Source organism: Octopus bimaculoides, chromosome 13 (assembly GCF_046866305.1).
Source record: "Octopus bimaculoides isolate indiv1 chromosome 13, ASM4686630v1, whole genome shotgun sequence".
NCBI classification, from domain to species: domain Eukaryota; kingdom Metazoa; phylum Mollusca; class Cephalopoda; order Octopoda; family Octopodidae; genus Octopus; species Octopus bimaculoides.
In genome coordinates, this window is record NC_142940.1 from 20,080,636 (window position 1) to 20,094,478 (window position 13,843).

At 37.8% G+C, this 13,843-nt stretch overlaps 1 protein-coding gene across 6 annotated transcripts in view; it reads left to right on the forward strand.

Annotated features, from left to right (window-relative positions):
- The window catches only part of LOC106880298 (ATP-dependent DNA helicase DDX11), a 74,258-nt gene that overhangs the window by 16,170 nt on the left and 44,245 nt on the right, over positions 1 to 13,843 (forward strand). For all 6 annotated transcript variants that reach the window (XR_016243978.1, XM_089361559.1, XM_089361561.1 and 3 more), the window contains 8 exons: positions 325 to 412; positions 1,717 to 1,814; positions 2,700 to 2,795; positions 5,013 to 5,165; positions 6,555 to 6,681; positions 9,600 to 9,644; positions 11,034 to 11,140; positions 13,269 to 13,314. Coding sequence is in view for 5 of the 6 variants with exons in the window: in XM_089361559.1 (XP_089217685.1) it covers positions 325 to 412; positions 1,717 to 1,814; positions 2,700 to 2,795; positions 5,013 to 5,165; positions 6,555 to 6,681; positions 9,600 to 9,644; positions 11,034 to 11,140; positions 13,269 to 13,314 (760 nt within the window). In the remaining variant the exon portion in view is untranslated. The remainder of the gene's footprint in view (positions 1 to 324; positions 413 to 1,716; positions 1,815 to 2,699; positions 2,796 to 5,012; positions 5,166 to 6,554; positions 6,682 to 9,599; positions 9,645 to 11,033; positions 11,141 to 13,268; positions 13,315 to 13,843) is intronic.

Genomic DNA, 13,843 nt, shown 5'->3' on the forward strand with positions numbered 1-13,843 from the left:
TGTGTATCTGTGTTTGTCCCCCCAATATCGCTTGACAACCGATGCTGGTGTGTTTACATCCCCGAAACTTAGCGGTTCGGCAAAAGAAGACCGATAGAATAAGTACTAGGCTTACAAAGAATAAGTTCTGGGGTCGATGTGCTCGACTAAAGGCGGTGCTCCAGCATGGCCACAGTCAATGACTGAAACAAGTAAAAAAGCCAAATCCCAATGTTGCCAGATTTAAGAGGCCTAACCCATAGTAAGGTAATGTGCATCTGCTTTGCTATTTTTATGTCTTTCTGTTGCACCACTTCATGCGTTACACCTATTTTTCTGTTGCAGAATATGTGTATCAATGAGAATGTTCAACGTTTAAAGTCCTTAACTTTAATAAATGACCAGTGTTTGGAATTGCAGAAATCTAAAAAAAGTAAGATTCTCTCTAAAATGGACTTAGTATCCTTTTGCTTTATTTAAAAACTAAGTGGTTTTTTATTAATTTGTTTCTGTTTCTGTTCTGTTTAGACTCAGAAGTGAACTCCAGCTCTATGAACTGTTTTAATTCCTAATTGAGTTTTTGCCATTTTGCTTATGTTTGTAATACCCTTTAACGTCCACTTTTCCTCCCAGCACACAATCTGTACCCTTGACTAACCTCCCCAACAACCCTTCTTCCCAAAACTGCCATCTTCTACCCATGCTTACCTCTCACTGCATTCCTCTTCACTCTCACTTGTACCTACCAGTATCCAGTACATCTCTATCGTATCTCTTCCTTACAACATATCCTTCCAGTACCTCCTCCTCCTACTTGTGCCTACTCATTACATCTCCCTCTCCATTTATCATTCTCCTTTCACAATCTCGTGAAATCACTCTCCCACTCACCTTCTCCAATCCCTTGTCCACTCATCTCTGTCTCTTCCCCATCACATCTCCACCTTCTCTTCACACCTGAGGCAGTCATTTTACCCCTCTATTTTAAGACTCCTTTTTTTTTTTTGTCCCTCAATATTATTCTTCACTACTGCTGACACCATGTAAAAAGCACCAGGTCTGCTCTGTAAAGTGGTTGGCATTAGGAAGGGTATCGAGCTGTTAAAACCATGCTTAAACAGATCTCTCTAGTTCTGGTGCCATGTAAAAAGCATCCAGTCTGCTCTGTAAAGTGCTCCCTTGGCATTAGGAAGGGCATCGAGCTATAAAAACCATACCAAAACAGAGTGAAGCTTTGTGCAGTCTTCCGAAAAATCTTCCTTCCACCCCCTCACATCAAACTCAGCCTCGTGAAAATCTTCGTAAAAACAATGACACACATTGGTTGTGCCTTCCAGTACCTAAAAGTAAAATTTGGTGCAGAGAAAACTGACGCAAAATTGAAAGCAAGTATTTTCATTGGATCCACGATCAGAGAATTGATATCTGATAGCAAATCCAGAGGTAAACTGAATCCAGTTGAGCTGACAGCATGGGATTCATTTGTATTAGTTGTGCAAAACTTTCTTCTCATACTATTTATTTGCTAAGAAAATAAACAAAATGAATGAGGGAAAAAAAGTGACAAAAGAATTATTTGTTATCTTTAATCAAAAAGAAGAATTTATTTGTGATATAAATTTTAACTGAAACATCTCTATATTTAGCAAATATAAATATACCTTTGCATTCTCATGGCATAAAAAAACTCACTTCCTTGCATAGCAGTTCTGTTATTCTACTTTATTATACTTCCAGGTTCAAGTACCAAAGAAAAACAACCAAAGAAACAGAAACAGGCCAGTTGTCCATTCTACAAAGTAGAAAGAATTGAGCATTATAGAGATACAATTCTTGTAAGATTTTATATTCTATTTTGAATTAGTATGGTAGCCAATTGGGATTTATTTGAGGTTTTGTTGTTGCTTGTTAAGAACTACAAATGTTAGAAGTCACTTATTATAATCACAGGAAACGTTATAAGACAAGGTGGTGAGCTTGGCAGGATAGTTAGCACATCAAACAAAATGCTTAGTGGCATTTCTTCTGGTTCTTTATGCTCTTAGTTCAAATCCTACTGAGGTCAAGTTTGCTTTCCATCCCTTTGAGGTTGGTAAAATAATTGACAATCAAGTATTAGACTCAATGTAATTGACATGTTCCCTTCTCTCAAAATCGCTGATCATAAACCTTGCCATGAACCAGCATCCCATTCAGAAGAATGTTGTGATCTCAGTCACTTGTCATCATCATCATCATCATCGTCTTCGTTTAACGTCCGCTTTCCATGCTAGCATGGGTTGGACGATTTGACTGAGGACTGGTGGACCAGGAGGCGACACCAGGCTCCAATCTGATTTGGCAGAGTTTCTACAGCTGGATGCCCTGGCAACGATCTCGTTCGAATGACTTTTCACGTGCCAGGAAGGCAACGTTGATAACGATCATGCTGGTGCTATTTACGTGCCACCGGCACGGAAGCCAGACAGCTAACTGGCCTTATGAGTTCTTGGGCTATAGAAAAACAAAATCTTATAAAGTAAATTCTTATCTAAATTACTGGATCCAAAACTCTTAAGATGAATTTTAAAAATTGTCTGTTTATTATAATCAAAGGTTTAGATGTCATCCAGTCATTGTTATTGAAAAGACTTCATCCAAAGTGAACTAAGAAAGTGACTTCTACTGTAATATAAATATCTTTTTATTTCAATATAAATATCTTATATATTTCTTTGTAGACTGAAGTTAGAGACATTGAACAACTAGTTAACCTGGGAAAACAGATGAAATGTTGTCCATATTATGGCACACGTTTTAGTATTGCAGCAGCAGAGGTAAGTCTAGTTTCATAAGTATTGTGTGTGTGTGTGTATATATATATACTAAGGACAATGGTGTATAACATACAGCTTCTCTTATCTGCTACTTTCTCCTGCAGAAAACATATAATTGCATCAAGGTCTTGAAGATCCCAGCCAGAGGTCCAGAAGGTCACCTTATTTTCTGGCAAACCTGTCTGTGGACACTATCTTTAATAGTGCTGCTTACAATGATCCAAGCTATGGTTAGCAGCAGCCATTGGTCATGTTTTCTTACATCCTCCCCACTTTCCACCAGTTCTAAAGGTCCAGTACAATTAATGGTTGTTTACTGTCCTTCTTTCTCCCTTTAGTAAATCACACAGACATGAAACAAAAGCTGAATGTTATCTGTCATAACTTCACTCCCACCACAAGGTCAAGGCTTTGCTGCAGTGTCTACGGTTTGTGTGCCTCAATGACCCTGATAACTATGCCATCAGAACACAAGCTCCTGACAGGGCCTCCCATGCTGAACAAATCAAAGGATAGAAGCCCAACTAAAATGGACTGCTTTTCCCCCCAGTAGTGAAAATGGATTTGTATAGAGCTAGCAGCACTACCAAGAAAGAAAAAAAACAAAGTTACTAAAGCTTCGATGACAATTTAAAACCATCAGCCTGGTGTAGCCATCCGGTTGCACCAGTCCTCAGTCAAATCGTCCAACCCATGCTAGCATGGAAAGCAGACGTTAAATGATGATGATGATGATGATGAAACCCTGGGATAGGAAAGGAGCAGAAAAGACAGCTCAGAGTTAGAAACAGGGGAGAAAATTCATTAATGCTTTATATTCCATAAGGAGATCAGGGCTTAAGTTAACTGCACTCAATTGTTTTTAACTCATTAATGCACAAAGTGGCTGTTTTCAAATGGTACCCCATGGTACACTGGTATACTTCATAGAGTACCTTGATGTGATACAGTTGTTTTTTTTTTCCCTAGTATAATGTAAGATTTTAGAGACAATTCTAATGTTCATCTGTTAGTCATAATTTTGTTATATACAACTATAATTAATAAAGCAAGGTGTTTGTGTGTGTGTGTGTATATAAATATTAACTTTAAAACTGATTAAATTCTTTCAAAATTACCTATGTGATGTGTATCCTCCAATTTTTTATTTGATCTCTGGTGTTTGATGAATTTTAAAAGATTAAGGACTACTGGGATAAGCAACTAAAAAAAAAAAAGAAACAGAAAATATATATATAAAGACTGTGTGGTAAGTAACTTACCAGCCACATGGTCCTGGGTTCAGTCCCACTGCGTGGCACCTTGGGCAAGTGTCTCCTACTATAACCTCGGGCCGACCAAAGCGTTGTGAGTGGATTTGGTAGACGGAAACTGGAAGAAGCCCGTCGTATGTGTGTGTGTATATATATATATATATATATATATATACATACATGTGTGTGTGTGTGTATGTGTGTGTATATATATATATATATATATATATACATGTGTGTGTGTGTGTGTACGTATATGTTTGTGTGTCTGTTTGTCCCTCAGCATTGTTTGACAACCAATGCTGGTGTGTTTGCATCCCTGTAACTTAGCGGTTCGGCAAAAGTCACTGATAGAATAAGTTCTAGGCTTACAAAGAATAAGCTCTGGGATCGATTTGCTCGACTATAAAGGCAGTGCTCCAGCATGGCCGCAGTCAAATGACTGAAACTAGTAAAAGAGTATAAAATAAACAAAGAGGCAACAATTTGAAAATTTCAACTGTTGCTTTAACTACTTTTGGTTAATCGTAGCAATAATGTTTTTTTTGCCTTTTAATTCTTTAGCATTCACATTACGCTGTCAAATGTGATGTTTATTCACGCTGTTTTCAACTAATCACTTATGATGTAGCTTTGTGATTTCGATGGTGTGATTGTATATTTTCAAAATGACATTGTAGGGTTCGTGTGAGAGGCAGGGTTTGGCCAGCTTGATCATAAAACATGCACAATATTTGGGCTGGATATAGTCAGATTAAATGCTGAAAGGTTGAAGACAAACCATGACCACAGAACTGTAACTTTACTGTAATTATATATATATGTTATATGTTCAATTAATTTTGTTTGTTGACCTAAGTTAATTATTTAAAAAAATGAAATCAGTAAAAAATAAGTAACTACTTTATAGGTTATATTGATGTTAACCTGTCATGAAACCTGTCTTTGTGTTCTGAACTTTTAGATTGTTGCACTGCCTTACAACACGATGCTCCACCGTTCCACACGTGAGTCTTGTGGAATCAAGCTGGAAGGTAATATTGTTATCATAGACGAAGCTCACAATCTGCTGGAGACTATCAACAACATTCATAGTGTTGAAGTGTTCGGATCACAAGTAAGAGATATTCCCACCTCCTCCACTTCATTGTTTTTTTATTTAATTACATTTTTTGTATAAAATATGTTTCTTTGATTGCTGTGTTTATTTGTTGGTGAAGGAGCCTGGTGTAGCCATCTGGTTCACCAGTCCTCAGTCAAATCGTCCAACCCATGCTAGCATGGAAAGCGCACGTTAAACGATGATGATGATGTTGGAAGCACAGGCATGGCTGTTTGATAAGTTTGCTTCCCAGCCATATGGTTTGGGTTCAGTCGTTCTTGGGCAAGCATCTTCTGCTATAGCCTTATTGGGCTATAGTAGCCATGTGAATAGATTTGGTTGACAGAGGCTGAGAGAAGCCCGTGTGTATGTGTGTTACTGTCTTCTTATCTTGACATCACATGATAGTTATGAGTGGTACCATCAGCTAGGAGTGTCCTTTATTTCTCATCTCCCATGAAAACATGTTTAATCATGTGGAAATATTAACTTAAGTGGTGAAAAAAAAAAAAAAACAAATGAGGGCTGGTGGCATGAAGAACATCGGGCCATTGAGAATCTACTTCTACAAATTACATCTAACCCATGCAAGCATTGAAAGTGGATGTTAAAACAATAATGTTGATGACACTTTTTTTTTTTTTGTGAAGTCAAACAAACTGAAGGAAGCAGAGTTGTCTCTCTTGTGTAGTAACGCAACACAATGACAATTGTAGTTGAGAAAAACAAGGTGAACCTTCATCAGATGTTTAATAATAAGAATTATCATTTATTATGGCCAGATTCCAACCCGGGTCAGAGCAACAAGGTCCGCCTGCCACACTTTCCAGGTCAACATCATTGCTTCGAGGTCTTGGATACATTTCAGGCCAGTGTCTGTGATCAAGTTGTCAATGCAAGTGTGGCAGCGTTTTCCTCTTTTTACATCTCCATGACTTCATAGATGATATAGTACACATATCTGATGTCAAAATTGTTCTGCACACAAATGTCAAGAACCCTGAATACACGTCTTTCAGCCAATCAAGTAATGCTGAACTGTTTGCACTGTGAAGTTCCGAATTTGATGTTAATGGAAACTTCAAGTATTTAGGTGGTTGGGTGAGCAGTTTGGAAGCAAACATCAAGATCAAGAAAACACAAGCATGGACAGCCTGTCACAAACTGAAGGTCTGGAACTCCAAATTACCAAAGCAAATCAAAATCAAACTGTTCATTGGAATTGTCAAATCAGTGATATTATAAGGTAGTGAAACATAGACACTGACAAACTAGTAATTGTTGGTCCAATACTTTTGATCTTTTAGGTGTGAATAAGTTTCTACAGCTTGTCTGGTTAGTAACATTTATATGTAAAACATTAGTGCCAAATCTAATTCCACTAATTTTTTTGTTTCATTATAGCTCTGCCAAGCACATTCCCAGCTGAGCCAGTACATACAGAGATATCGCAATAAGTTAAAAGCAAAGAATTTAATGTACACCAACCAGATTCTGTTCCTGTTATCCAGATTTGTTGTATATATTGGAGGTTTGTAGTGATTAGATTTTTTGTTTAATTGCTAAAAGATTCAGTGGTTTATTGGTTTGACATAAATTTAAACAATTATTGGTTGGTAGATCTAGAGAAAATATAGAGAGAGAATTCCTGAGGATTGCTGTTTCAGGAGGAAAAGAATTGGAGAATTCTACTATTGCAATGAGTAGATTAACATTTTTGAGCCTAATGCTTAAAAATGATTTCAAAGGAGTAAAGGTTTCTGCAGAAAATGATACAATTTAATACAATGGTTTTATCATTTTACTTAAAATATGTTTCTTTTAGGGAAAAAGCTCTTTCTTTTTTTTTTTTTCTTTACTTTGCTACTATTTACAGTAGGGTGTAAATGAACTATCCTAGGTTTATGAATAGTATTCAGTTGTGGGTTTATTAAAGCTTTGTAAAGAGTTAGTTTTTGTTGAAACCTATCCTCATTATGCAGGATTGTAGAAAGTAAACTTTTTTTGATCAGTTTGCCATACGACACTGAACCACTGCCTCCTCCTGTATAAGGTCAACAAAAGATCCGGTACTTAGAGATTTTATTGAAGTTCTGTTGGAAGATAGGTGCTTCTTTGTTGTCTTGAAGAACAAGCAAAGTTGCTGACAACAACAATGGAATAGCTGGTTCCACTACTGTTTAACAACTACAATAATGGTCAGTTAATGGACCAGGAAATTGAGCAGTTCATGTATACTGATGACCTCTTTTTGTAGCAGAGAGTTCTCTTGAAACAATTGAAGCAAACCTAATCTGATCCCTTGATGAATTACTCTTCTTTTACAAATACAACCATCTACATGGCAACCCTGTGAAGATTCAAGCCTGATTATTCCATCTCTGGAATTGTGAAGCCAACCAACCACTTTTGAACACCATACTGAAAGATGGTTTCTGTTACAACATCCTACAAAAACTGGTCAGCTTCAAATGGAGAACCACAGCACACACATTAAGATCTACTGCTCTGGCCTCATGCTATTCCACTGTGCATTACCTGTCTAGGAAAGATCAACCATTGGTAAAAAAACCCTACCCAGCATTGAACAATACCTATTGCTTGATCACTGGTTGCATGAAACCCACCAACACAAGCAAGCTGCACCTTTTCATTAGCAGTGCCTCTGCTGGTATCAGCCAAGAACTGGCCAATTGAATTGAGATAACAGAGCCTACTAGTGATGTCACTTCCTCCATAACAATATTTTACACAGAGAGTAGCCTCCATTTCTAGATGGGAAAACTTGAGAATGACATAAGTTTCTCTTCTACTGAAGATCATCTTCCTGGCTTAGAGACATCATGAATTTAGTGGAAGACATTCAGCCATTTGAGAATGAGAACTGGGTTATCAAAAGTTGTTTTGGTCTGATGGGGCTGCAAGACTGGCCCAAAGACCTGTAAATGTGGAGAAGCAGACCATACTATGCAGTACTACATTGTCTGGTCTCCACTACCCAACCCCTGCAGCTCAAAAGACCTTGCAGAGTGTAATAAAGGTGCAAAGAACTGTGTAGAGAAATAAGAAACAGCCATGTAGCCACTATGCATCAAGGAGTCAAGGGTCGTTGCTGAGTGCAGCATTGTTCATGCCAAAAATTAAAAAAGAAATACTTTAAATTAACTAAGATATAACCCCGCCCCCCTCACACACACACACACAGAAATTAACTTTGGTATAATATATGTACACTCACAGAACAATATGAAAATTCCTTAACAGTGCACTCTGATTCAGATACAAGCAATTGCAAATAATTAGCAGATTGAGGACCGTTGATCTCGATATAAATGAAATAGTATTTATTAATCTATCCAAATTTGAATATAGTCATTGGGTAATAATAACTGATAAAATAACAGGTTCCAAAGAGCAAACTTCTGCCAGAAAATTAGCTGTTTGTGGCCATTCATTGGATTTCAGAAAAGTAATTTCCTTGAGAAATAATGTTGCAGAAGAGAGTTCAGTCTAGCAAAAGGTTTGGCCTCTGCACCAACCATAATGGTACTGTAGAAGTGTAATAGAAAGAGAAGTTGTGGACATTAAAGTCATTGAGGATGATGACTTCAGAGAAGAGTAATGTGAGGTACATGTCCTTGATGCAGAATTAGAAATAGTCAAACAGTTGCTGGTGGTTAAATGTATTTATTGAGCAATATGGACAACAAATAAATGGGAGGAATGGAAAAAAATAGAGATTTTGAGTAAGAATATCTGGAAGACTCTGTTGTTGTTATTTATTGAAAGAGTTAATTGATAAGGGAGAGTGTATTTGACATATAGACCAGTGATTCCCTAGAGGGGCACACATACCGGTGGGGCATGGGGTCCAAATTTTCTTTTCTTTTTTTTTTTTAGTGTGACATGGAATTGTGAATATCGTTTTTTCATAGCAAACATACTATCCCTATACTTTTTTATCCAACCGCTGGTGGGGCATACATTTTTCTGCAAAGTTATAGTGGGGCTTGGAGGAAAATAGGTTAGAGAACACTGATGTAGACACTATCTTTCATAGCAATATTTTAATACAAAATGTAGCCTGGATAACAAAGGTGGGCTATAGTCTTAGGATAGCATTATGCGTTTCAGAGAAGGATATGATGTGTAACCTGCATGCTTATAAGAAGTAATATGTGGGGTCCAACTTGGACAGAAGTCTGAAGTCATGTTACTAACTCCTGTCTTTTTTACCTTTTTTTTAGAAACATTTTGATTAGGTGGCATCATAAAATACGCAAAAGATTCATTAGCCTAATAAAAGACAGATTAAAACAGTTAATTGTAAGGAAAGAGGGGAGACTAACACAATAGAAAGTGAAAATAAAGAGCAAGAATATAACTTAATTATCATGAAATGCCTATATTACCATTTTAGTTAATATCTATAATTTTACCTTTTTTCAGGTTGTTTAGACATGCCCTCTGATTCTCAGCATTTGAAGAAAATTGGTGAGTTTGCTCAAATTCTTACTTTATGTGGACACAATGTTTAGCAGCATTTCTTCTGTCTTTTTTTTTTTTAATTTTGAGTTCAAGTACCACCAAAGCCAACTTTGCCTTTCGTCCTTTTGGACTCGATAAAATGAAGTACCAATTGATGCAATCCACCAACCTCCTACCCTGTGCTTCATCATCGTTTAACGTCCGCTTTCCATGCTAGCATGGTTTGGACGATTTGACTGAGGACTGGTGAAACCGGATGGCAACACCAGGCTCCAGTCTGATTTGGCAGAGTTTCTACAGCTGGATGCCCTTCCTAACGCCAACCACTCAGAGAGTGTAGTGGGTGCTTTTATGTGTCACCCGCACGAAAACGACCACGCTCGAAATGGTGTCTTTTATGTGCCACCCGCACAAGCCAGTCCAGGGGCACTGGCAACGATCTCGCTCGAAAATCCTACAGGAGCCAGTCAGGCGGTACTGGCAACGGCCATGCTCAAAATGGTGCATCTCATGTGCCACCCGCACAAGAACCAGTCCAGGGCACTGGCAACGATCTTACTTGGCTTGCCGGGTCTTCTCACGCACAGCACATTTCCAAAGGTCTCGGTCCGTAGTCATCGCCTCGGTGAGGCCCAATGTACGAAGGTCTTGCCTCACCACCTCAGCCCAGGTCTTCCTGGGCCTACCTCTTCCACGGGTTCCCTCAACTGTTAGGGTGTGGCACTTTTTCACGCAGCTATCCTCCTCCATTCTCACCACATGTCCATACCAGCGCAATCGTCTCTCTTGCACGCCACAACTGATGCTTCTAATGTTCAGCTTTTCTCTCAAGATACTTACACTCTGACGGGTATTCACATTGACATTACACATCCAACGGAGCATACTGGCTTCATTCCTTGCGAGCTTACGTATGTCCTCAGCAGTTACAGCCCATGTTTCACTGCCATGTAGCATGGTTGTTCGTACGCATGCGTCATACAGTCTGCCTTTTACTCTGAGTGAGAGTCCCTTTGTCGCCAGCAGGGGTAAGAGCTCTCTAAACTTTGCCCAGGCTATTCTTATTCTAGCAGCTACACTTTCAGCGCACCCACCCCCACTACTAACTTGGTCGCCCAGATAGCGGAAGCTATCGACTACCTCTAGTTTTTCACCCTGGAATGAGATAGAAGTTGTTTCCTGTTTGTTTGCAGTCTTTATTGCACCTGAACATCTGCCACAAACAAAAACTAACTTGCTAGTTAACCTGCCTTTGATGTTGCTGCACCTCTTATGTGTCCATAGCTTGCACCGGGTACATCTTATAGAGTTACTACCTACTCCTTTTCTACATACTGAGCAGGGCCATCTACCTGAAGGGGTTTGTGTTAATTTTTTTTCTTTTCTTTTTTCCAGAATCTAAAATTTTTACAATCAATGATTTCTTGTATGAAACCAAACTGGACAATATTAACTTATTTAAGATTCTACGATACTGTCAGAAAAGCCAGATTTCCAAAAAGGTAAGTGCAACCAAGTATGAATAAAGATAAAATCATGTACTTTATTTTCCTTTTCGTGGGATCCCTATTAAAATGGTTATACAGCTTTGTTATACTTCTGTATGTCTGTCTGAAGGCACATTGTGTAGTGCTTAGTATAGTTTCACAAATGTTGGGTAGTAAGTTCAATATTCATACCAGGCAGTGTGTTGTTTCGAGGTACTTCATTTCACAGTGCTTTAGTGAAACACAGCTGAAAATGAGAGCCAGCAGTAGCTGACATGTTAATATCTATGGAGTCTTATACTTTGATTTATTTACATGCCAGACATAAGTTTTAACCTTAATGGGTCTGCAGGCTCAGAGGACGTTAATTTATGTATGCCCCACTCTCTTTATGTGTGCAAGCATGTCTCTTTATGTGTATGAGGAGAGAGGAAAGTGTTTATGTCAGTTGGTTACAATTAATAAATTGTTATGTCTGTCTCTCTCTCTTTCTTGCATGTGTGTGTGTTTGCCTCTAGTGCCAAAAAGTAGTGTTACCAAAGCATCTTCAGTGTACAGTTAGATGTACCCCATCTCTAGCATCTAGATAACCATGCCCATTTGCCTTATTCTGAACTCTAATATCTCTCTCTCTCATCCTTGCATATTAAGAGCAAATATGTGTTGATGTTAACTGAATGAGCAATAAGTGTCTCAGGACGGACATCAGTCTATTACATGTAACATTTACAGATGATCTGATACTTGTCCCCTGGCTCTATTTGAATTGGAATTCAACTGAACTGAAGCAGAATCGTATAAAAGTCTTCTATACTGTGCTATGGTATGGAATAAGTGGGCACTGCTTTTCAGGCACTAGACATTTGGCCCAGTTGTTTGGCAGTGGCTGTTTTTGGTATTAGAAACAGACACTCAAATGCACACACATTCAAACGCGCATGCACACAGAAACAAATACTTAGAAAAATGGCTGAATAGATTAAAAGATAAAGAAAGAGAGATTAAAATATATTTACTGATTTATTCACACATACACACGTGTAAAAGGTTGATAGCAACATTGAGACATTAGTCTCTCTCTATCACCATTCAACAAAAATATATTAGGAAGCAATAGAACAAACGCCGGTGGGAACAATTAACAGCAGAATATAATAAGTTTTACTTGGTGATGCTAGCCTTTACAAAACCTGTGTCATTCAGCCTGGTCGCCGCTGGTTAACTTGTAATCAGCATCTGGAGATTAAGAGCTTCGTTGAGGCATCCCAGAGGAGCGAGTTGTTGTCACATCGAAGGCATCGTGCTAAAGAAGCTTAGAAAACGCGCGAAACGCTTTAAGTACTGGCTTACTGCGCATGCGCACTCGAGGGGCTTTCGTGATGGCAAGTCCCTTGCGCATGCGTAGATTGCACTTCCTTAATGACGGCCATAATTTCGCGTCACTACACACGCACACATAAACCGAGATTATAATAAACAAAAATAGTTAAAATGGAGTTATCTCCCTTCAGATGACACAAATACTCTGTGATTTTGTTTTCGGCGAACCTTTAGTGTTTAATTAAGTAAGCATTTATCATTCAAAGAAAATATTACTACGCTTTTGTGTGTTTTGAAGATGCCATGTTTCGGGGAGAAACACCCGGGCTCATCTTTCATTTCGTTATCTGGCTGTGACAACCAACGTAAGAATCTTTCTGAGTAAGTGATGGAGAAAAAAAAAAAAGAAAAGCTGTCCATCCTTTCAGGATCACTAATATAAGATACCTGCCTGTAAAGTACCTCGATCAATCTAATTTCTAGCCATGTGTTTATATACGAAATCGATATTACACAATGCTTAAGGTGACAAGCTGGCAGAATTGTTACTGCACCAGGCAAAATCATTAGCAGTATTTTGCCTCTCTTTATGTTCTGAGTTCAAATTCTGCTGAGTTTTGGAGTTGATAAAATGAGTACCAATTGAGTACTGGAGTTGATGTAATCATCTAGCCCCTCCCCCCAAGTTTACTGGCTTTGTGCCAAAATTTGAAACCAATATTATATAATGCTTGGTTGGAACAGAATGAATGGCACATTTCTGCAGATTTTAGTTCTTATCATAACCTCATTAATGAAGTTTTGTTTTGTATTGTTTTTATAGTTGAATGGTTTTGTGGAAAAATACCAGCCATCTTCAGTAAAATATGGTAAGATGACTATTTTAATTTTTTTTTTTTTCATATTTTATTTAAGATTATTGATGTTGTTGTTATCATTACTGTAAGGTAATGAATTGGTTGTGTTAATTAACTAATTTCTCACTCCAAATTTATGAATTTGTGGTTATATTACAAATTATTATAACTGTCATGGATCAGTATTGGATAAAATACCATGCAGTATTCTGAGATCAAATCCTGCTCAGGTCAGCATTGCTTTTCATTCTTCCAGGTCTTAATAAAATAAAGTACAATCAAATATTAGAATTGATTTACTCAATGACTGAAACAAGTAAAAAATAAAAATAAAATGTTTCTAACAATTTCCTACATTCTTCTAAGGTTTTTAATCTTTTGTGTTATATAAAGTTTAAATCCAAGATTTATGGTACAAGGTACACATCGATGATGACGGATTTAAAAAGTACCAGACCATGGAACTCTGGATTTAAGAGGTTCAACCTGTATTATGAATGGCATTAATAGAAAAACACCAGTTTAAATGCCTTGCACTATT